Here is a 21,989-nt window from a genome sequence, read left to right as displayed (position 1 = left end):
TCAGAGTAGAAGGCTTTAAAAAAAAAAATGACAGCTAATCAGATTGCTACTCACCAGCTTCTCTGTCTAAAGGTCAACACAATGAGGTGATAAGACGTTGTTTCTGCTTTGACAGAAGTGGCCTGAAAATGGTGTCTGGTCATATTGTTGCGATGGCTACTGCCATCTGAAATAACCAAATTAGTATCTTTAAGGTAAAAAATTGTAGTTGGAATTCATTGCATAAGAATAATATGAAGTAAAAAGACACCTATGAAAAGTTCTACGAAATGGTTTTTGAAATCTCCAATTGCCTGTGCCCCTCTCTAAAAATTTACATCCTCTGCTATGACTGATAACTTGCTTTTTATAATAATTAGCTAGTTCCATATGCTGGCAGAAAGCTTTAAAAGTAGCATGTTTTAAATGATTATTAATTCTTCCCCTTTTTATCCCATGGAAGATTTGAATCAATAATTAATGTAGCCTCTCTCTCTATTTGACAACAATCCAGTTTCACTATATTTTAAAATGTGAACTGTAAATTGCTGTAAAAGATTTCCAATTTGAACATTGAGCTCTGCAAATTTTTTTCCCTCTCTTCGCAATCTGCATAGCATGTGGTAGGTGACTGTTTTTTTTGAGGAAGCTCCACGACTTACTGCACGGTGCTTATGTATTTTAAACTTCCAATAAGATATGATCTGCGGTTTACCTATGGTATGTGGCATCCTTGGTGTCAGAATTTATTTTGAACTGGTTACGTATCATGTGATTTTGTTGTTGTTGCTTTTGATCTAACATAGAACCTGAATGGGGTTAACATAGAAAATAGGTGCAGGAGTAGGTCATTCGGCCCTTCGAGCCTACACTGCCATTCAATATGATCATGGCTGATCATCCAACTCAGTATCCCGTACCTGCCTTCTCTCCATACCCCCTGATCCCTTTAGGCACAAGGGCCACATCTAACTCCCTCTTAAATATAGCCAATGAACTGGCCTCAACTACCTTCTGTGGCTGAGAATTCCAGAGATTCACCACTCTCTGTGTGAAAAGTGTTTTTCTCATCTCGGTCCTAAAAGATTTCCCCCTTATCCTTAAACTGTGACCCCATGTTCTGGACTTCCCCAACATCGGGAACAATCTTCCTGCATCTAGCCTGTCCAACCCCTTAAGAATTTTGTAAGTTTCTATAAGTTCGCCCCTCAATCTTCTAAATTCTAGCGAGCACAAGCCAAGTCTATCCAGTCTTTCTTCATATGAAAGTCCTGACATCCCAGGAATCAGTCTGGTGAACCTTCTCTGTACTCCCTCTATGGCAAGAATGTCTTTCCTCAGATTAGGAGACCAAAACTGTATGCAATTTAGGAGGGAGAGATAGATCAGCCATGATTGAATGGTGGAGTAGACTAAATGTGCCGATTGGCCTAATTCTGCTTCTATCACTTATGAAGTAATGACCATAATTATTTATTTTCTTATTGATATCCATATCCTAATGATTGAAAGAATGTGTTGCAATAAGGAAGGAAACAGAAGGCAGTTACGTGATTTCTTGCTTCAGTTTCTTGGGAGAATACCTGGACGGTTCATGTCGTGCTAAATAGGGGTAACATTTCCAGAGACATCCAGGAACACTATGATGTGCCTGTCATGTAGGCAAATTGGCAGAAGACTGGAACTCCTTGGGTCATAAGGGACATTGTCCATATCAACCATCAAGTGTCTATCTAAGCTAACCCCGTTTACCATCACTTGGGTGTGGCCTCTGTGTTGATGATTCAAGTGCTGATCCAGATATAGAAACAAATAACTGCAGATGCTGATTAATATAGAAAAGGACTGAAAGTGCTGGAGTAACTCAGCAGGTCAGGCAACATCCCTGGAGATCTGAAGAACACTCTCAACCTGAGTGTCTCCTGCACTTTGTGTCCTTTTGCTGTTCTAGATACTTTTGTAAATGTTGTGAGAGTACCTGCTGCCAGCACCCTCACTGGCAGTGGGATTTAATCATCCTTTGTGTGCAAATATTCTTCCTCGGATCTCCTTTAAACCTCTAACCCCTGATGCTAAACCTTTGCCCATTAAACTTGGGTAACTCCGCTCGGTGGTCACATTCCTGACATCTATCCCCTCTGAGCACCTCATAAGTTTGAGTCTGAAGAATGGTCTCGACCCGAAACGTCACCTATTCCTTTGCTCCATAGATGCTGCCTCATCCGCTGAGTTTCTCCAGCATTTTTGTCTACCTTCATAACTCTTTCAGGTCTCCTTCAGCCTCCTGCTCTGAGAAAAACAAACAGCCTATCCTACTCTCTTAAAACTGAAATGTATCATTCCTTGCAGCATCTTGGTGAATCTCCTCTGCACCCTCCTCAATGCAATCATGTTCTCGCCACTGCTTCTTGCCAAAAGGGGGGAGTTCCAGCATTCGCCACATACTTTCCTTCCAAAATTCAAGATGGGTTTATTTTCACATGTACCATAAGGCTCAGTGAAATTTGAATTACCATACAGCCACACCAAGTGAAAAGTAGTAAGAAACACAACCACAAAAATTAAAATTGAACATAAGACAGGGAGCTGCTAAATGCATTTCGTTGTCTCTGTACTGTACACTGACAATGACAATTAAAATTGAATCTGAATCTGAATCTGAATCTGAATAAACATCCACCACACAGGTCCCCACATTCCTCACTGTGATCGAAGGCAATATAGTCCAGTCACTTCTCCGCGGTCGGGGCTTTCGAACCATCCACGGTCGGGGCCATCAAAGCTCCCGCAGCCGGCGATCTGAGGCCCTCGCGTCGGGGTGATGGAACTCCCTCGTCGTTGTGTCCTTGGGCAAGACACTTCACCCACCTTTGCCTGTGTGTGAATGTGTGTGAGTGATTGGTGGTGGTCGGAAGGGCCGTAGGCGCAGATTGGCAGCCACGCTTCCGTCAGTCTGCCCCAGGGCAGCTGTGGCTACAGATGTAGCTTACCACCACCGAGTGTGACTGAGGAGTGAATGAATAATGCGATGTAAAGCGCCTTGAGTATTAGAAAGGCGCTATATAAATCCCATCCATTATTATTATTATTATTATTATGGTTGAAACTCAGCATGGCTTGGAGCCCCGTTTCAGTGTCTAACCAGGGAACGCGATGTTTAAACCGGGCTCAAGATGTTAAAGTCCACAGGCTGTGGTTGGAGCTCTCCACAGTTGATCCCCGGCAAGGGGATTGCAGCTCCACAATGGTCAATCTGTGCCGCGCCTGCGTTAATGCGCCGGGTCGGTCTCCAGGAAAGGCCGTGCCACTCCACAATGTTAGGCCTACTTTCCTTCCAGTCCTTGAGTAGACGGACGAGGGGCCAAAGTGTAATGTTGGATCCATGACAATTTTTATATTTATTGTTTGGATTAATTTTGGTGAGGTAGATAGCATAGAATAACCCATGTTGTTTATATACCTCACTCAGATAAACCTTTAACCTTCTAAACTCCAGGAATGCAAACCATGTTTTTGCAGCTGGTTTTCATAATTTAATCTTTTTAGTCCCTGTATTATTTTGGTCAATCGGTATCCTTGCAAAGCCAGTATAGTCCCTGGATAATGCTCCAAAAGCTGAGATGAGGACTCCAGTCCTTAGAAGAAGCCTCAAAGCTTTATTTTTGTATTTTGGGTCAACATTAACATTTTAAAATAAATAATTGTGCACCATTTCTACTACAGTGAAGTTGCAGTGGTTAAATGACTTCACTAGTAATCCAGAGGCATGGACTAACAATCCAGAGACTGAAACTCAAACATTGCCATATAGTTGTGGAATTCAGTCGATAATCTGTCATGTGGCAAATCAAAAATTAAATATTAACTCAAAGCTTTGACTTAAAACTCATCCCATTCAGGGAGAGGTTGGATTGTTTTCTCTAGAACGCCAAAGTTCCAGGGAGACCTGATAGATGTAAATAGACACTAGACAATATCTATATTACTAAAAGTCTGTTCTTGACCGGTTTTGGCCATCTGTGCTGCGATTTCTGATGAAAAATGACAGAGATATTAATGTTTTTACAAAATTCCCCATTCTCTCTGCTGCCCCCCCCTCTCCTCTCCACCCCCTCCTCTCCCCCCTCTCCTCTCCTCTCCCCCCTCTCCTCTCCTCTCCCCCCCTCTCTTGCTCTCCCCTCCGCTCCCCTCTCCCCCCCCCTCCTCCCCTCTCCCCTCCTCTCCCCTCCTCTCCTCTCCCCCCCCTCTCCCCCCCCTCCCCCCCTCTCCCCCCCCTCTCCCCCTCTCCTCTCCCCCTCTCCCCCTCTCCTCTCCCCCTCTCCTCTCCCCCTCTCCTCTCCCCCCCTCTCCTCTCCCCCCTCTTCTCTCCCCCCCCTCCTCTCCCCCCCTCTCCTCTCCCCCCCACTCTCCTCTCCCCCCCTCTCCTCTCCTCTCCCCCTCCTCTCCTCTCCCCCTCCTCTCCTCTCCCCCTCTTCTCCTCTCTCCCCTCCCCCCTCTTCCTCTCCTCTCCCCCCCTCTCCTCTCCTCTCCCCCCCTCTCCTCTCCCCCCCTCTCCTCTCCTCTCCCCCCCCCTCCTCTCCTCTCCCCCCCTCCTCTCCTCTCCCCCCCTCTCCTCTCCCCCCCCCTCTCTCCTCCCCCCTCTCTCTCTCTCCCCTCCTCCCCTCCATCCCCTCCCCCACCCTGCCTCCCTCCCCTAAACCCCCTCCCCTCCACACCCCCTACCCTCTTCCCTCCACCCTCCCCCCCTCTCCCCCTCACCCCCCTCTCAGCTCCCCCTCTCTCTCCCCCTCACTCTCACCCTCTCTCCTCCCCTCCTCCCCCACCTTTCCCCCCTCACCCACCCTCCCTCTTCTCCTCTCCACCCCCCTCTCCCTCTTGCCCCTTTCTCTGTGTCTCTGTCTCTCTCTCTGTCTCTGCCCCTTCTCTCTCTGCCCTCACTCTCTAGCCCCCCCCCCCCCTCTCTAGGTGTGACTGCAAGTTGGGGGCTATGCGTCAGTGGATAGGGTGTTTATGGGGTAAAAGGAGCAAATTAATAATATTAATATAATATCAAGGGGGTAATTAGCGTGAGTGCGGGGAGGGGGGGGGGATAGTTAGTGTGCGTGATGCTGCATGTTGCCTCCCCGCCCACAACCGCACGTTGGGGGAACAGACCCAACGGGTCTGCACTTGGTCTAGTTGTCTATAAATTATGAGAAGTGTAGATAGGGTAGGCGGTCAGAATCTTTTTCCATGAATGGAAACATTAAATACTAGAGGGCATTGCTTTAAGGTCAGAGGGGCAAAGTTTAAAGGAGATGTCCAGGGCAATTTTACATAGTGGTGAGTGTCTGGAACGTGCTACTAGGTTGGTTGAGGCAGATATGTTAGTGGCATTAAAAAAAAAACTTTTGGAGTACAGAGGCTCTATGAACATCAGTCTATGAAAGTAAGCATGCAGGTACAGCAGGCAGTGAAGAAAGTGAATGGCATGTTGGCCTTTATAACAAGAGGAATCGAATATAGGAGCAAAGAGGTTCTTCTGCAGTTGTACAGAGCCCTAGTGAGACCACACCTGGAGTATTGTGTGCAGTTTTGGTCCCCTAATTTGAGGAAGGACATTCTTGCTATTGAGGGAGTGCAGCGTAGGTTTACATGGTTAATTCCCGGGATGGCGGGACTGTCATATGCTGAGAGAATGGAGCAGCTGGGCTTGTACACTCTGGAGTTTAGAAGGATGAGAGGGTATCTCATTGAAACATATAAGATTGTTAAGGGCTTGGACACGCTAGAGGCAGGAAACATGTTCCCGATGTTGGGGGAGTCCACAACCAGGGGCCACAGTTTAAGAACAAGGAGCAAGCCATTTAGAACGGAGACGAGGAAACACTTTTTCTCACAGAGAGTTGTGAGTCTGTGGAATTCTTTGCCTCAGGGCTGAATTAGCAGGTTCACTGGATGCTTTCAAGAGGGAGCTAGATAGGGCTCTTAAAAATAGCGGAGTCAGAAGATATGGGGAGAAGGCAGGAACGGGGTACTGATTGGGGATGAGCAGCTGGCTCGAAGGGCCAAATGGCCTGCTCCTGCACCTATTGTCTATTGAGGCAAATATATAAATGATGGTTTTTGTCCTAAACATTATGGAGGGCACTATATATGTGTTCTTACTGCAGGTGTGGCTACTGATATACTTCATAGTGCTATTTTAATAAAACCTGCTATTTTTCCTTAACTTTTTTCTGATGTTTATTTTTGCTTTCTGACATACATTTTTGGTTTTAAAGGTCTGGAATTATTGCATTTCATTGTTATTAAATTATTCTTTCTAAAGTCCTTAAATGATAAGTATGGACTTGGTCATACTATTCATCAGTATGGGAGTAGAATCAGAATCCAAAAGTATCTACTAACATCAGAGTTCTGTGACATCAACTAACAATGCAGAAAAAAATGGCATAAATACAAAAACATTTAATGTCGAATAACAATGTGTGATTTTTCATCAGGGTATTAGTGCATCTAGAGAACTATGTACAATGAACCAGTTCCTGCATCGTTTTGCACAAATGTTGGGCATCAACTTGGTGTGTCTTTTTTCCTCTTTATTGGGTTCAAATCCTTATGCATTATGGTAATTTTAAATTCTGTGTTTTGGTTTCAGGTTATATATGACTCTAATACCCTGTATGTTTTTGCTCCAAATGCTGATAGCAGGAGCCAGTGGGTGAAAAAGCTCAAAGAAGGTAATGTTTGTCTTTTGCTAATTCAGCCAATAGTTTCTTTCAAATTGAAGCGAATGTTGGAAACTTTATATAATTGAGAGGAAATAATAATGCACTGCTCAAATTCAAATCTTAAATAAAATTCAATTGTCAAGAGTGTTTTATTGTCATATATCCCAGGCATTATCTACACTGAATGGCAGAACTCCAGTGGGTGGCTGTAGAGAATAGATCCAGGAGGGCAGATTCATGGTTCCTTGAAAGTGGCATCACGGGTAAATAGGGTGGTCAAGAAGGCTTTTGGCTCACTAGCCTTCATCAGTCAGAGCATTGAGTATAGACATTGGGAGGTCATGGTGCAGTTGTACAAGACATTGGTGAGGCCACATTTAGAGTCGTGGTCACCCTGCTATAGGAAAGATGGTGTTAAGTAGGAAAGTATGCAGAGAGATTTCCGAAGATGTTGTTAGGACTCGAGGGCCTGAGCTATAGAAGTGGTTGAACAGGCTAGGACTTTATTCCTTGGAGCGCAAGAGGATAAGGGGTGATCATATAGAGGTGTACAAAATGGGAGGAATAGGTAGGGTAAATGCACAGTCTTTTGTCTAGAGTAGGGGGAATCAAGAACTAGAGGAAATAGGTTTAAAGTGAGGGGGAGGGGGGGGGGGGGAGAAGATTTAATAGGACCTTGAGGGGAAACCTTTTAACACAAAGGGTAGCAGGTCTATGGAACAAACTGCCAGAGGAGGTTGTTGAGGCAGGTATTAACCCAACTTAAAAAAAAAGCTTTTGTACAGATACATGGATCAGATAGGTTTAGAAGGATATACGCCAAACGCAGGCAAGTGGGATAAGTGCTGATGGGATATGCTGGTCGGCATGGGAAAGTTGGGCCGAAGAGCCTGTTTGCATGTTGTAAGACTATACAAAAAAACAAACAATAATAGTGCAAAGACAAAAATAATGCCCCAAGTCTATGTAGTTCGGAGCTTAATTTGGAGGTTGCAGTGTTATAGCCTGATGGTTCCAGGGAAGTGGCTGCTCCTGAACCTGGACATTGCAATTATCAGGCTCCTATTCCTGCTTCCTGTTGAATAAACTAATTAATTCTGAATGGCTGCAAGTGTAAGTGCAAGTGTGTCGCTTCTGTTTGATATGTAGTCATTAGTTGCTTTGATGGCTGCTGTTGAACCCAGTAGTTGTACCTATCCTGATAAGAGTTTTATAATGCTCAAAGTTAGGTAAATAAAATTACTGTGTAAAATTACTCCAGATGTGGTCTCACCAGGGGCCTGTACAACTGCAGAAAGACCTCCTTACTCCGATACTCAAATCCTCTTCTTTTGAAAGCCAACATGTCACTAGCTATCTTCACTGCCTGCTATACCTGCATGTTTACTTTCAGTGACTGGTGCACATGAACACCCAGGTCTCATTGCATTTCCCTTTTTCCTAATCTGACACCATTGAGATAACAATCTGCCCCCTTGTTCTTGCCACAAAGTGGATAACCTCACATGTATCTACTTTATACTGCATCTGACATGCATCTGCCCACTCACTCAACCTGTCCAAGTCACCCTGCAACCTCCGAGCAAACTCTTCGCAGTTCATACTGCCACCCCGCTTTGTGTCATCTGCAAATTTGCTTGTGTTACTTTTAATCCCATCATCTAAATCATTAATATATATATTGTAAGTAGTTGCGGCCCCAGCACCGAGTCTTGCGGCACTCCGCTTGCCACTACCTGCCATTCTGACAGGGACCCGTTTATTCCTACTCTTTGTTTCCTATCTGCCAACCAATTCTTTATCCATGTCAATACCATACCCCCATTACCATGTGCTCTAATTTTGCCCACTAATCTCCTGTGTGGGACCTTAGCAAAGGCTTTCTGAAAGTCCAGATATACCACATCCACTGGCTTTCCTACATAGAAACATAGAAAATAGGTGCAGGAGGAGGCCATTCGGCCCTTCGAGCCAGCACCGCCATTCATTGTGATCATGGCGGATCGTCCCCTATCAATAACCCATGCCTGCCTTCTCCCCATATCCCCTGACTCCACTAGCCCCTAGAGCTCTAACTCTTTCTTAAATACATCCAGTGACTTGGCCTCCACTGCCCTCTGTGGCATGGAATTCCATAAATTCACAACTCTCTGGGTGAAAAAGTTTTTTCTCACCTCAGTCTTAAATGACCTCCCCTTTATTCTAAGACTGTGGCCCCTGGTTATGGACTCGCCCAACATTGGGAATATTTTTCCTGCATCTAGCTTGTCCAGTCCTTTTAAAATTTTATATGTTTCTTTAAGATATCCCCTCATCCTTCTAAACTCCAGTGAATACAAGCCTAGGCTTTTCAATCTTTCCTCATATGACAGTCGTGCCATCCCAGGAATCAATCTAGTGAGCACTGCCTCAATCACAAGGATGTCCTTCCTCAAATTAGGAGACCAAAACTGTACACAATACTCCAGATGTGGCCTCACCAGAGCCCTATACAACTGCAGAAGAACCACTTTACTCCTAAACTGAAATCCTCTTGTTATGAAGGCCAACATTCCATTAGCTTTCTTCACTGCCTGCTGTACCTGTACGCCAACTTACAATGAGCGGTGTACAAGGACACCCAGGTCTCGCTGCACCTCCCCCTTACCTAACTTAACCCCATTGAGATAATAATCTGCCCCCTTGTTTTTGCCACCAAAGTGGAAAACCTCACATTTATCTATATTATACTGCATCTGCCACGCATCTGCCCACTCACTCAACCTGTCCAGGTCACCCTGCAACCTCCTAACATCCTCTTCGCAGCTCACACTGTCACCCAGCTTTGTGTCATCCGCAAACTTGCTAGTGTTGCTCTTAATTCCCTCTTCCAAATCATTAATATATATGGTAAACAGTTGCGGCCCCAACACCGAGCCTTGCGGCACTCCACTCGCCACTGCCTGCCATTCTGAAAAGGACCCATTCACTTCTACTCTTTGTTTCCGGTCTGCCAACCAATTTTCTATCCATGTCAACACCCTACCCACAATACCATGTGCTCTAATTTTAGTCACCAGTCTCCCTTGCGGGACTTTATCAAAGGCTTTCTGAAAGTCTAGATACATTACAACCACTGGCACCCCTTCATCCATTTTACTTGTCACATCCTCAAAAAATTCCAGAAGATTAGTCAAGCATTATTTCCCTTTCATAAATCCATGTTGACCTGGACTAATCCTTTTACTGCTATCCAAATGCCCCATTATTACCTCTTTAATAATTGACTCCAGCATCTTTCCCACCACTGAAGTCAGGCTAACTGGTCTGTAATTCCCCGTTTTCTCTCTCGCTCCTTTCTTGAAAAGTGGGATAACATTAGCTATCCTCCAATCCACAGGAACTGATCCAGAATCTATTGAACATTGGAAAATTATCACCAATGCATCCACTATTTCTAGAGCCACCTCCCTGAGGACCCTGGGATGCAGACCATCAGGTCCAGGGGATTTATCATCCTTCAGTCCCATTAGCCTACCCAATACTATTTCTCGCCTAATGAAAATTTATTTCAGTTCCTCTACCCCCTTAGATCCTCTGTCCTCCTACTCCCTTTAGAATCTTTCTTCCATTGTGGAATGAAATGAACCTGCGTCTTCCGGACATCCATTTTACTTGTCACATCCTCAAAAAATTTGACAAGATTAGTCAAGCAGGATTTCCCTTTCATAAATCCATGCTGACTTGGACCATTCCTTTTACTGCTATCCAAATGCACCGTTATTACTTCTTTAATAATTGACCAGCATCTTCCCCACCACCGAAGTCAGGCTAACTGGTCTATAATTCCCTGTTTTCTCTCTCGCTCCTTTCTTGAAAAGTGGGATAACATTAGCTATCCTCCAATCCACAGGAACTGATCCAGAATCTATAAAACATTGGAAAATGATCACCAATGCGTCCACAATTTCTAGAGCCACCTCCTTGAGAACCTTGGCATGCAGACTATCAGGCCCTGGGGATTTATCAACCGTCAGTCCCATCAGTCTACCAAATACTATTTCTCACCTAATGCAATTTTATTTACAGTCTCGCTGTCTCCCTAGATCCTCTGTCCTCTAGTACATCTGACAGATTGTTTGTGTCTTCCTTAATGAAGACGGAACCAAAGTACCCATTCAACTCTTCTGCCATTTCCTTGTTCCCCATAATAATTTCACCCGTTTCTGCCTTCAAGGGACCCACATTTGTCTTTACTAATCTTTTTCTCTTAACATACCTAAAGAAGCTTTTACTATCCTTCTTTATATTCTTGGCCAGCTTACCCTCATACTTCATCTTTTCACCCCGTTTGCCCGTGTGAGTCTAAGTTCCGATGTACTTGGGTTTGATGAAGACAGAAGCCATCAAGAACCCAATCTATTTGCCATCCTGTCGTAAGCCTAAAGAAATTCTGGCAAGTTTAGTTCTAATTTGCCTTGAGCTGTGTATGACCTGTACAGGAACTGTCAATAATTGTGTAAAGCAATACCTGAGGGGTTATTGAACTAAATGTTGTGATTGAGTCAAATTAGATGATTTAGCGATCCCCTGCAGCTATGCAATGAAATATTATTAACCATCACAGTTTAAATAGTAATACATATTTTAAGAAAACAATGGAAAAAAAGAAAAGTTATACCTTATAAATTGTTTTTATAAACATGCTACCTTTTTGATTTGGCTTTGTAGCTTAATTAAAAACCTTAAGGTTTCAGTTTCAAATGACATAAAACATATATTCAATCTACTGTTGCAGTACATATAAATTAGATCTGGGTTGATTATGGTCACATTAGGAGCTATTGTAATTTCATTATCCAAAGTTATCGTCCAACAATCATTATTCTTTGTGGTTAATCAATACCTTTCGATTTTCTTTTAAATAGAAATAAGAAACAATGAATTGATAATGCCAAAATACCATCCGAAGTTCTGGGCAGATGGATCATGGCAGTGTTGTAGGCAAGCAGATAAACTTGCTCCAGGCTGTGAGGAATATAACCTCTTCGGTGATAGTAAGTATTGGGCGTCTCGTGTTTGACAATAAGGCTGTGATATTTGACATTGAGGAAAATGTCATTGCTATCTTGGAAAAGGATGTGTTATTCATGCTACATATTCTGTTATTAGCCATGCTCTATATTGCTGTTTACGTGCATCTAATAGATCTAGGTGAAAAGGCACTGGGTTAAACATTCATGACATTCAATAAAATCACTCAGAAAATTTATATATACTTATATATAATTTTGCTGGACAATTGAAAAGATGCAATTCCCTGTTGAAGCTGAGCTAACACTGTAAATTGGATGCAATCAGCCATTCCATGTTATGCTTGTGATATGGCAATTTTTGTTCCATTTTTTCTGAGTTTCTGAGTCCAAAAGGAATGATGTGCAAGCAGACAGCCCTCAAGTTCAAGTGAGTTTATTGTCATGTGTCCCTGTATAGGACAATGAAATTCTTGCTTTGCTTCAGCACACAGAACATAGTAGGCATTTACTACAAAACAGATAAGTGTGTCCATATACCATAATATAAAAGTGTGTCCATATACCACAAGCTAGTCCCTGGCCATAAATCCAGGGACTAGCTTGAAATAGAAGTCTGACTTTATCAGAAAAATATTGTTCAAGCTGCTGGCAGTTTATGCTTTCATTTTGAACATTGTTTTACCACTTGTTCTGAGGTGAATCCTGAGTGAGGATTAATGGTGTGGGACAGCTGACTTTAAATCACTAGGCACCACTGCTGAATGAACTTGCCATTAGTTTTCAGTTGCTCTTAAGCCCTCAGTAGTGGAAGAATTCTGGATTAGGTGATATTAGCTACGGGGAGAAGTTAGATTGTTTTCTTGAGAACGCCAGAGTTTACAGGGAGAGCTGATAGAAGTAAATAAAATTATGAGATGCATAGATCGGATAGGCGGTCAGAATCTATTTTCCAGAATGGAAATATTAAATACTAGAGGGCATAGCTTTAAGGTGAGAGGGGCAAAGTTTAAAGAAGATGGCCAAGGCAACCTTTTTACATAGTGTTGAGTGTCTGGAACGTGTTGCTGTGTTGGTTGAGGCAGATATGTTAGTAGCATTTTTGGATTTGCATATGGATATGCAGGGAATGCAGGAATATGGGTTATGTGCAGGTAGATAAGTGTTGGTCTGAGCACAGATGCTATGGGCCAAAGGGCTTGTTCTTGTGCTGTGCTCTTCTATGTTCTATCAGGGCTGGCCTCACATCATCCTTGTATGTTACCGTCAGCTTACTGTAGGGGACCTGACACAGGCTCATCAGGTTCCTCATTCCCATTGTTCAAAACCCACTGCCTTTTTTAGATGACAAAATGGGACACCTGGTAATTGTTCTATTTCAGACTAGATTATTATGGTGCCTCTCTGTCAGGCATTGTCAGATTAATATTCTATTGTTACATAAATATTCTTTTTCAATGTATTTTCACTTTTGATCTAAGGATGTATTCGTGAAATCTAATCATGATTCTTTTTATGAAAATTCACCTACTGTTGTTGATCATAGCATGCTCATGTAAATATGATATTGTGTATTCTGTCAAATGTTCGGTCGGTAGTTTTAGTGCTTAGTGAGTCAGAAGTAGTCAAGCTACAAGCATTTATAATGAATGGTGAATTAATTATTTTGAGTGAGAATTTCATTGACAATAGCTGCACTAACATAAGGAACATTTATCAATTTATGAACCAAAGTGTTCTTTATAGTCTTCTGCTAGAGATTGCGTCAATACTGAAAACAATGTCTTTTATTTTTAGTTACACGTAAACCACTTCCACCAACGCCTGATGATGTGGTAAGAAATGACAAAATGTCACGTCTACAGTAAATTCATTATTGCAAGCATTACTTTTTGAATGTTCTCTCACTGTGGTATAAACTTTCAAATCGTCGATGCTCAATATAGCAGATGGAAATGATTATAAAGTACTGGCAAGTGGTTCCAGCAATTTTTGCAGACCAACTCTAATAATTGAATTATTATAGCACTGGCCTATCATTAAGTGGCAAAGAAAAATAAGGGCAGGAGTATTCCTTTTCTGTAAGAAAGAACTGCAGATGTTGGTTTAAATCAAAGGTAGACACAAATTGCTGGAGTAACTCAGCGGGACAGACAGCATCTATGGAGAGAAGGAATGGGTGACGTTTTGGGTCGAGACCCTTCTTCAGTGTATTCCTTTTGTGTTTGCGTAGGTACTGATGATGATCATGGATCACTGACGCTTCCATGTTTTCCGATGATATTAAACAGGGGTGGGATTGAGAATTGCGAGGGGCTGCAAAGAGGCTTCATACCAAATTTATTGAGCAGGCAAATACATACCTTGCAGGAAAAAAAATAAAGGCAGGTTTTTAGCGGATGCAGAAACGACAACCAAGTTTTCTGATCTGATTTATTTACACAATCGCTCCTTGGCAAACGGGTCTCTGCACACACGTCTGATCACAATGGTGGTCAGCAAAACAACTGTGGCGCAAAAGCGAAACCGCGTGAAAACAGCAGCCCCTCCCGAGTCACGTGACTGCTGCTCGCGAAGGTCAGCTAGCACCGCCGAAGCCGGGACCTCCTGATCACGGGTGGTGGATAAAATATCCTCAGGTACCCGCAAAACCGAGCCATAAACCAGCTCGGCCGAGGAGGCGTCGAGGTCTTCCTTAGGCGTAGTTCTGATGCCCAGGAGAACCCAGGGCGACTGGTCAACCCAATCGGGGCCGGTGAGCCGAGCTTTCAACGCCGACTTAAGGTGTCTGTGAAAACGTTCGACTAAACCGTTCGCCTCCGGATGCTGCGCAGTGGGCTGGTGCAGCTTCGCACCGTACAGCTGCACCATACCACACCACAGGGAGGACGTGAACTGGGCCCCACGATCGGTAGTGATATCTGAAGGGACCCAGAACGGGCGATCCAACTGGAGATAATAGCGCGGACACAAGCCTCAGCGGAGGTATCAGTTAACGGTATTGTCTCCGCCCACCTGGTGAACCTGTCCACGATAGTAAGTGAGTGGCCCCACGCGAACACAGCAAGGGACCCACCAGGCAAACATGGATGTGCAGTAACCTGCCGTCTGGAACAGCAAAATCCTGCACGGGCGGGCGCACATGCCTCTGCCCCTTGGAAGTCTGACGGGGATACAAGCGCGGGCCCATGCTGCAACTTGCTTTCGTAACCCGTGCCAGACCAACTTGGCCGCGACCAGGGCAGAGGTGGCGCGAATGGACGGGTGAGCGAGGCTGTGGATGGTGTCGAAAATCCGACGCCTCCAGGCAATCGGGACAATCGGACGGGCTTTACCCGTTGAGATATCGCAAATGACTCGCACGCCTGCGGCGCCACAAGGCACCTCAGTCAGCTTGAGACCTGATTCAGAATTGCGATAACCCTCCATGCCGGCGTCGGCCCGCATAATCCACACCGAGGTTTAAAACGGAAACCTCAGGGACTGCCGGAAGGGATAGCGTGTCGACCACAATGTTCAGCTTCCCCGCCACATGCCGAATGTCAGACGTGAACTGGGATATGTAGGCGAGGTGCCGCTGTTGCCTTGCAGACCAGGGGTCGGACACCTTATTTAAAGCGAATGTGAGCGGCTTGTGGTCCTTGAATGCAGTAAACGCGCGGCCCTCTAGAAAATAACGGAAATGTCGGATCACTAGGTAAAGCGCGAGGAGCTCCCGATCGAAAGCGCTGTACTTGATCTCCGAGGCCCGCAGCTGCCTGCTGAAAAACGCCAGCGGCAGCCAGCGGTTACCTACCTGCTGTTTGAGGACAGCACCCACCACGACGTCCGACGCGTCCACGGTGAGAGCTGTGAGGGCTGATGCCCAAGGGTGCACCAGCATGGTGGCATTGGCCAGCGCGGTCTTAGCCCCCTCGAAAGTTATCCCTGCCTCCTTGGACCAAACCAGGTCCTTGGGCTTGCCGGCCAGACATTGGAACAACGGCCGCATGATGGCGGCTGCTGACGGGACGAATCGGTGGAAGAAATTGACCATTCCAATGAATTCCTGCAGGCCCTTGACGGACAGTGGCCTTGGGAAGCGACGGATTGCGTCGACATTCTCAGGCAGCGGTTGCGCGCCTTGTCAGGTTATGCTGTGACCTAAAAAGGAGATGGAGCGCAATCCAAACTGGCACTTCGCGGGGTTGATCACCAACCCGTGCTTACGCAGCCGTTCGAAGAGCAGGCGGAGATGTTTAACATGTTCAGCCTGCTAGCTGCTGGCTACCAGAATATCATCGAGATAGATGAATATGAACGGCAAACCCCGCCCGACCTGATCCATTAGCCTTTGGAATGCTTGAGCGGCGTTCTTCAGGCCAAAAGGCATTCTTAGCCATTCGAAAAGGCCGTAAGGGGTAATGGTGGCCGTCTTAGGACGTCATCGGGATGGACCGAGATCTGATTATACCCGCGGACCAGGTCGACCTTCGAGAAGAAGGCGGCTCCCTCCAAATGAGTCGAGAAATCTTGGATGTTCGGGACTGGGTACCGATCTGCTGTGGTTACCGTGTTTAGACGCCTGTAATCACCGCAAGGTCTCCATCCCCCGGACGCTTTGGGCACCATATGCAAAGGGAAGCCCAAGGGCTATCCGACTGCCAGACAATCCCCATGTCTTCCATGATCTTGAACTCGTCTCATGCAATGCGCAGTGGGCCCTCGGTGGGAATGCTTTTTTTCGGAGCTTCCACAGCGGCAACTTCTCCTGCCCGAGTTGCGGGGTTGAAAATTACCTGGCGCGGGGCCTTGCATCGCCCGGCGCGGTTTTCATGGCCGCGGGGACTTGCTAGCGCCCGCAGCGGGCTCCAACATCAAGAACCGGAGCATGGCCTTGCATCGCCCGGCGTGGCCTTAATGGCCGCGGGACTTACTTACCATCGCCCGCCAGGTGCTTTGACTTTGACATCGGGAGGAGAATGGGGAGTGCAGGGGAGAGATAAGACTTTGCCTTCCATCACAGTGAGGAGGAGATTCACTGTGATGGATGTTTGTGTAAATTGTGTTGTGTCTTGGTTCTTTTCTTGTTGTATGACTGCAGAAACCAAGTTACAGAAAGGTTGCTGGATCTCAGCCACCTCGTCGAGATGCTGCTGGGGCGTGAATGTATAATGCGGCTTGGCAGGGCACAGGTCCGACAACAGAACCATGCGCCCGCCTCGCACATCGACTAGCAGGGAGAACGCACGCAAGAAGTCGGCCCCCAATATCGGCTGGGCGACGTCAGCAACGGTGAACTTCCACCTATATGGGTGGGAGTCGAAATTTAAGTCCAGGGTCCGCGCACCATAAGTTTGAATGTCGCTCACATTAACGGCCGAGAGGACGGGAGCTACCTTACCGACGCAGGTGTCTCGGGCGGTCGGTGGCTGGTTATGGCACCGGAGTCGACCAAGAAACGGTGGCCGGAGTGGCGATCACGGACGTAGAGGCGTTCGTTCGGGCCGATCGCGTTCGCCTCTATGGGCGATCGGCCGAGGCATTTCCCTGAAACGAGTAGGGACTCTGATATCTTCGGGCTTCCACACCGTAACGGAGATGGTAGTAACACCAACGGCGACGGCTGTACACCTCCGGCTGCGGCAATGCTTCTTCGGCGCTGGGCGGATCCTGACCTTCGTCCCGATGTCGTCTTGGTTGCACCCACGCCGTGGCAGTGGGGCGGGTGAAAGAACAAACATCCCGCCGTCTGTGGGCCCACAACTCGTCGGCTCTCTCTGCGAGGTGCTGGGGATCGCTGAAATCGGCTCCGGCGAGCATCAAACGGACCTAGTCTGGCATCTGCTCTAGGAACGCCTGTTCGAATAGTAGACACGGGCGATGCCCGTCCATCAGGGCCAGCATCTACGCCATGATGGTGGATGGACACCCGATCGCCGACACTGTCCATGTGCAGGATCTTCGTCGCCCTGTCTCTACGGCTGAGACCGAAGGTATGTAGAAGCAGGGCCTTCAAACCTTCGTACTTTGTGATCGTCGGTGGGTCTCTGATATACGGCAGCAGCCTCGAGGCACAGTCCTGTGGCAGAGCTCCCACCACGTGAAAATACATCGTGTCATCCGCTATTAGTCGATACAGATGGAACTGTGCCTCTATGTGGGCGAACCACACCTGAGGTTGATCTGGCCAAAAGGAAGGTAGGTTGAAGCCCGGTGAGCCCTGCCTCGTGCTGGCTGATTCTGCGGGGATGTAATCCTCCTGCATGATCTCTTGTCTAACGACGGCCAGACAGGTCGGGGCACCAATTTAGCGGATGCAGAAACGACAACCAAGTTTTCTGAACTGATTTATTTACAAAATCGCTCCTTGGCAAACAAGTCTCTGCAAACATGCTTGATCGCAACGGTGGTCAGCAAAACAACTGTGGCGCGAAAGCGAAACCGCGCAAAAGCAGCAGCCCCTCCCGAGTCACGTGACCGCGGCTTCCGAACGCCGGGTTCGATATCTGCGTGCGCCAGCAGGCGCCACTACAGGTTATTATTTAAATTATTGACCAATGGGAAATGTTGCTGTGCAGAGAGATCTGGGTGTCATTGTGCACCTGTAACCAAACATACAAGCACAGCCACCAGTTAAGATGTCAAATTATATCTTGTCCTTCAATTTAAGGCATTGTTCAGTATAGAAGCAAAGATGCTCGCATCTGGAGGGTTTTGCCCACTTTTATTCTTGCCATAGAAGAAGTGCCTACCTCATTACTGCTCTCTCCCCATGATCCTTGCTGCTTTTCGTATCTGTGAATCTATTGATTTCCTTTTCCTCACTGACTTGGCCTCCACGGGTTTCTGAAGTTGAAAATTCCACTGGTTCAGTGCCCTCAGTGAAGAAATTCCTCTCCATCTCAATCTTAAATATCTTGCACTGTATCCTGAGACTGTGATCACTGTGGATGTGGAATGGAGGGACACATCTCCTCTCCACCCAACCTGTACAGCCCTGTAAAAATGTATGCTACAATAAAATCTCCTTTCTTTATTAATACTTGGATACAGGCTTGGTTGACTAAAAGTGGGCACAAAACTCCAGACTCCTTGGGCTCCTCAAGGCTTTGTATAATTGTAGTAAGACATCTTTGCTCCGGTAGTTAAAACATATTTTAAACTGAAGAACATGACATAACGACCTCTTAACTGGTGGGTGCACTTGCTTGTTTGGCTACAGGTATATAATGACACCCAGATCACTCTGCACAGCCACATTTCCCAATTGAATGATAATTTAAATAACAACCTGCCTTTTAGATAATTTCCGCTAAAAGCGAATAACTACTTATTTATCCATGTTATGTTCATTTGTGATCTATCTGCCTGTTCACGAAATTTCTTGTGAAGCGTCATTACAACCTCTTCACAATTCTTAATCCCACTCCATTTCATGTCATCTGTAAATTTAGAAATATTACATTTGTTTTACTCATCCAAATTTTTGATAATGACTGTGGCTCAAGCACTGAACACTGTGGAACACCACCAGTCTACCTTTACCATTCTAAAACAATTAAATTTATTCCTATTTTGTTTTCCATTGGTCAACTAATTTTAATCCATGCCAATATTTTACTCCCAATCCCATTTACTTTAATTTACCTCAAGTCCAATTTGATCAAATACCTTTTGACAATTAGGATGCACTGCCTTCTCTGATTTCTGCTCATCTGTTCAACCAGTTACATCTTCAGAAAAACTTCAGTAGATTTACATAAGCAGGTTTGGCCAAAGGGCCTGTTTCCCGTGCTGTATGACTCTTATGTCCCTGTAAGAATAAAAAGCAGTTGGTAACATTAAGGTATCTTGGTTAACAAAGGAAATTGAGGATTTGATTGGAGAAAATGAAGGAAGTACAAGCCAGGTGTACAATATCATTATCGTGTGAGCAAATAGGGGACATGAAATGGTCTTGGCCAATAGAATTAAAGAGAATTCCAAAATCTATTATGAATAAATTAGAACCAAAAGGTATCGAGGGAATAAGTAGATCCCTTCAGTACAGGGCCGGATTTAGATGAAGAGAGGCCCTAAGCTATTTCACTTGTGAGGCCCCCGACAGCCCCGACTTGTGAAGTGTTTTAAGGCAGCAACTCTACCACGGCGCCACTGGAATCTCCACGTCCCATCCACTATCTCATCCCATCCAGATCTTATCCTTGTGAATGCTGGTTATAGCATCCGTTAGTTTTTCTTCCACTAACCTATACCTCTCTGCACCGCTCAAGTCATAGTCATGCAGCATGGAAATTGGCCCCTCAGCCCAACTCGCCAATGCGTCCAACATGTCCATGCCTAATCCTTGGGATATGGAGCAGAGGGGAATATACACCTGTGATGGGGGAGTCCAGGGATTGGGGACTTGGGGGAGGGGAGGGGAGGTGGGATGGAAAATTCCAGATTTGGGACTGGGAGCAATTGCGAGGATCGGGAGCAGAAAGATATTCCCTGTTGATAGTCAACCATGAGTCAGCAGAGTGTAATTCAACGGGGAAAAAAGACTCAAAAAGTGCTGGAGTAACTCAGCGGGTCAGGCAGCATCTCTGGAGAAGCTGCTTTCTTCCCATATGCCTCAATTCCATTAGTGCTAAGAACTATATTTAACTCTCTTGAACACATCCAGTGAATTGGCCTCGTCGGTGGGGCGGCGAGGTTCGACGGGTCCGGTGAGGCAGCGAGGTGAGTAGGCCCCCCTAGATCTCGAGGCCCTAAGCTTAAACTTGTCTAGCTTATACGTAAATCCGGCCCTGCTTCAGGAGCTGAAAGGAAAATCTTTGTGTGGAGCCAGGAGATGTGTGTTGTGTGCACAATCCATAATTTGCTTTAGGGAAATGTACAGTGAAAGTCTTGAATGTGTGTGTAACGGAGAGGAAGCATTAGGGAAATTGATGCACATTAAGGTGGACAATTCCCCAGTGCAGGATGAGGTCTATCCCTGGGTGTTATGGGACACATAAAAATGTAAACATAAATTTTGAGAGAGAAAATGTTTATTCCATAGGCCAGAGTTTTGGGAGTGATTTGTGAATTCCGGAAGTGCACATTTCAGTTACTCAAACTGCTGTAAGGTGGGGGTCACTTGTAATTGCATCAATGCCATTCCCTCACTTATTTCCCTGTAACACATTCATACTTATATGCCTAAGAAATTCACCCTGCTTCTGCTACCATAAGGAATTATTCACAATAGCCAATCAACCTACTGACCAACATGTGTCTAGGATGCGGGACGAAACCAGAGCACTTGGAGGAACCAGGCACAGGGAGCGCATGCAAACTCTCAGCAATAGAGGACAGGGTCAAAATGACACAATCAGCAATAGAGGACAGGGTCAAAATGAGATAGGTAGACAAAAGTGCTGGCGAAACTCAGCGGGTGCGGCAGCACCTATGGAGCATCTATGGAGCGAAGGAAATCTTGCTGTGCCTCGGTGCTGCCCTCTGCAGCACTCTTTCAGTATTGGCAAGATTTTCACTTTTATTTTAGTGTTTGTTCTGATTTTGCCATCAGTGATGCAGCCATTCCAGGCCTGTTGCAACCTTCTCCACTGAAATCAAGCTGAAACCATTAGAAATCACAGGTTACATGAAATAGTCCTCGAAAATACCATGCATATCTTGTACTTCAAGTAAGTTTTTAAAAGTATTCTAATCTATGATTTTCCCTTTTAAAAAGCATAATAATTTTGCATTTATATATTCTCAGCAAGAGTTTGTCCAAGACATGACATTTTATGTGTTTTTTTAAAAAAGTCTTGACATTTCACCTCTTATTAGAAGCTTGTTTATGTTTCAGTTTTTATAGAAACATAGAAAATAGGTGCTGGAGTAGGCCATTTGGCCCTTTGAGCCAGCACTGCCATTCAATATGATCATGGCTGATCATCCAAAATCAGTACCCTGTTCCTGCTTTTCCCCCATATCCCTTGATTCCATCAGCCTTAAGAGCTAAATCTAACTTTCTCCTAAAAACAACCAGTGAATTGGCCTCCACTGCCTTCTGTGGCAGAGAATTCCACAGATTCACAACTCTCTGGCTATAAAAAAATTTCCTCATCTCAGTCCTAAATGACTTACCCCTTATTCTTAAATGACTATTATACATAGATTAAATTAAAAAAGTTAATATTACATTGATTCCTAGTTTTTTTCCGATGAGAGTTCTCATCCAGCTTGATGGTATCGCAACAGTGAAATGTTTGGAATCTCGATGAACTGAACTCTTGATAATTGTCGGTGTCAGAAAAGGCAACGTTCC

General features: G+C 45.4%; 1 protein-coding gene across 3 annotated transcripts in view; it reads left to right on the top strand.

Moving 5' to 3' along the window:
* tec (tec protein tyrosine kinase) overlaps nucleotides 1-21,989 on the top strand; it is a 117,327-nt gene that overhangs the window by 52,070 nt on the left and 43,268 nt on the right. For all 3 annotated transcript variants that reach the window (XM_033028224.1, XM_033028216.1, XM_033028206.1), the window contains 3 exons: nucleotides 6,620-6,701; nucleotides 11,600-11,728; nucleotides 13,502-13,539. In XM_033028224.1, coding sequence (XP_032884115.1) covers nucleotides 6,620-6,701; nucleotides 11,600-11,728; nucleotides 13,502-13,539 — 249 coding nt within the window. The remainder of the gene's footprint in view (nucleotides 1-6,619; nucleotides 6,702-11,599; nucleotides 11,729-13,501; nucleotides 13,540-21,989) is intronic.

This window comes from Amblyraja radiata, chromosome 1 (assembly GCF_010909765.2).
Source record: "Amblyraja radiata isolate CabotCenter1 chromosome 1, sAmbRad1.1.pri, whole genome shotgun sequence".
NCBI lineage: Eukaryota > Metazoa > Chordata > Chondrichthyes > Rajiformes > Rajidae > Amblyraja > Amblyraja radiata.
This window is presented reverse-complemented; position numbering and strand designations above follow the sequence as displayed.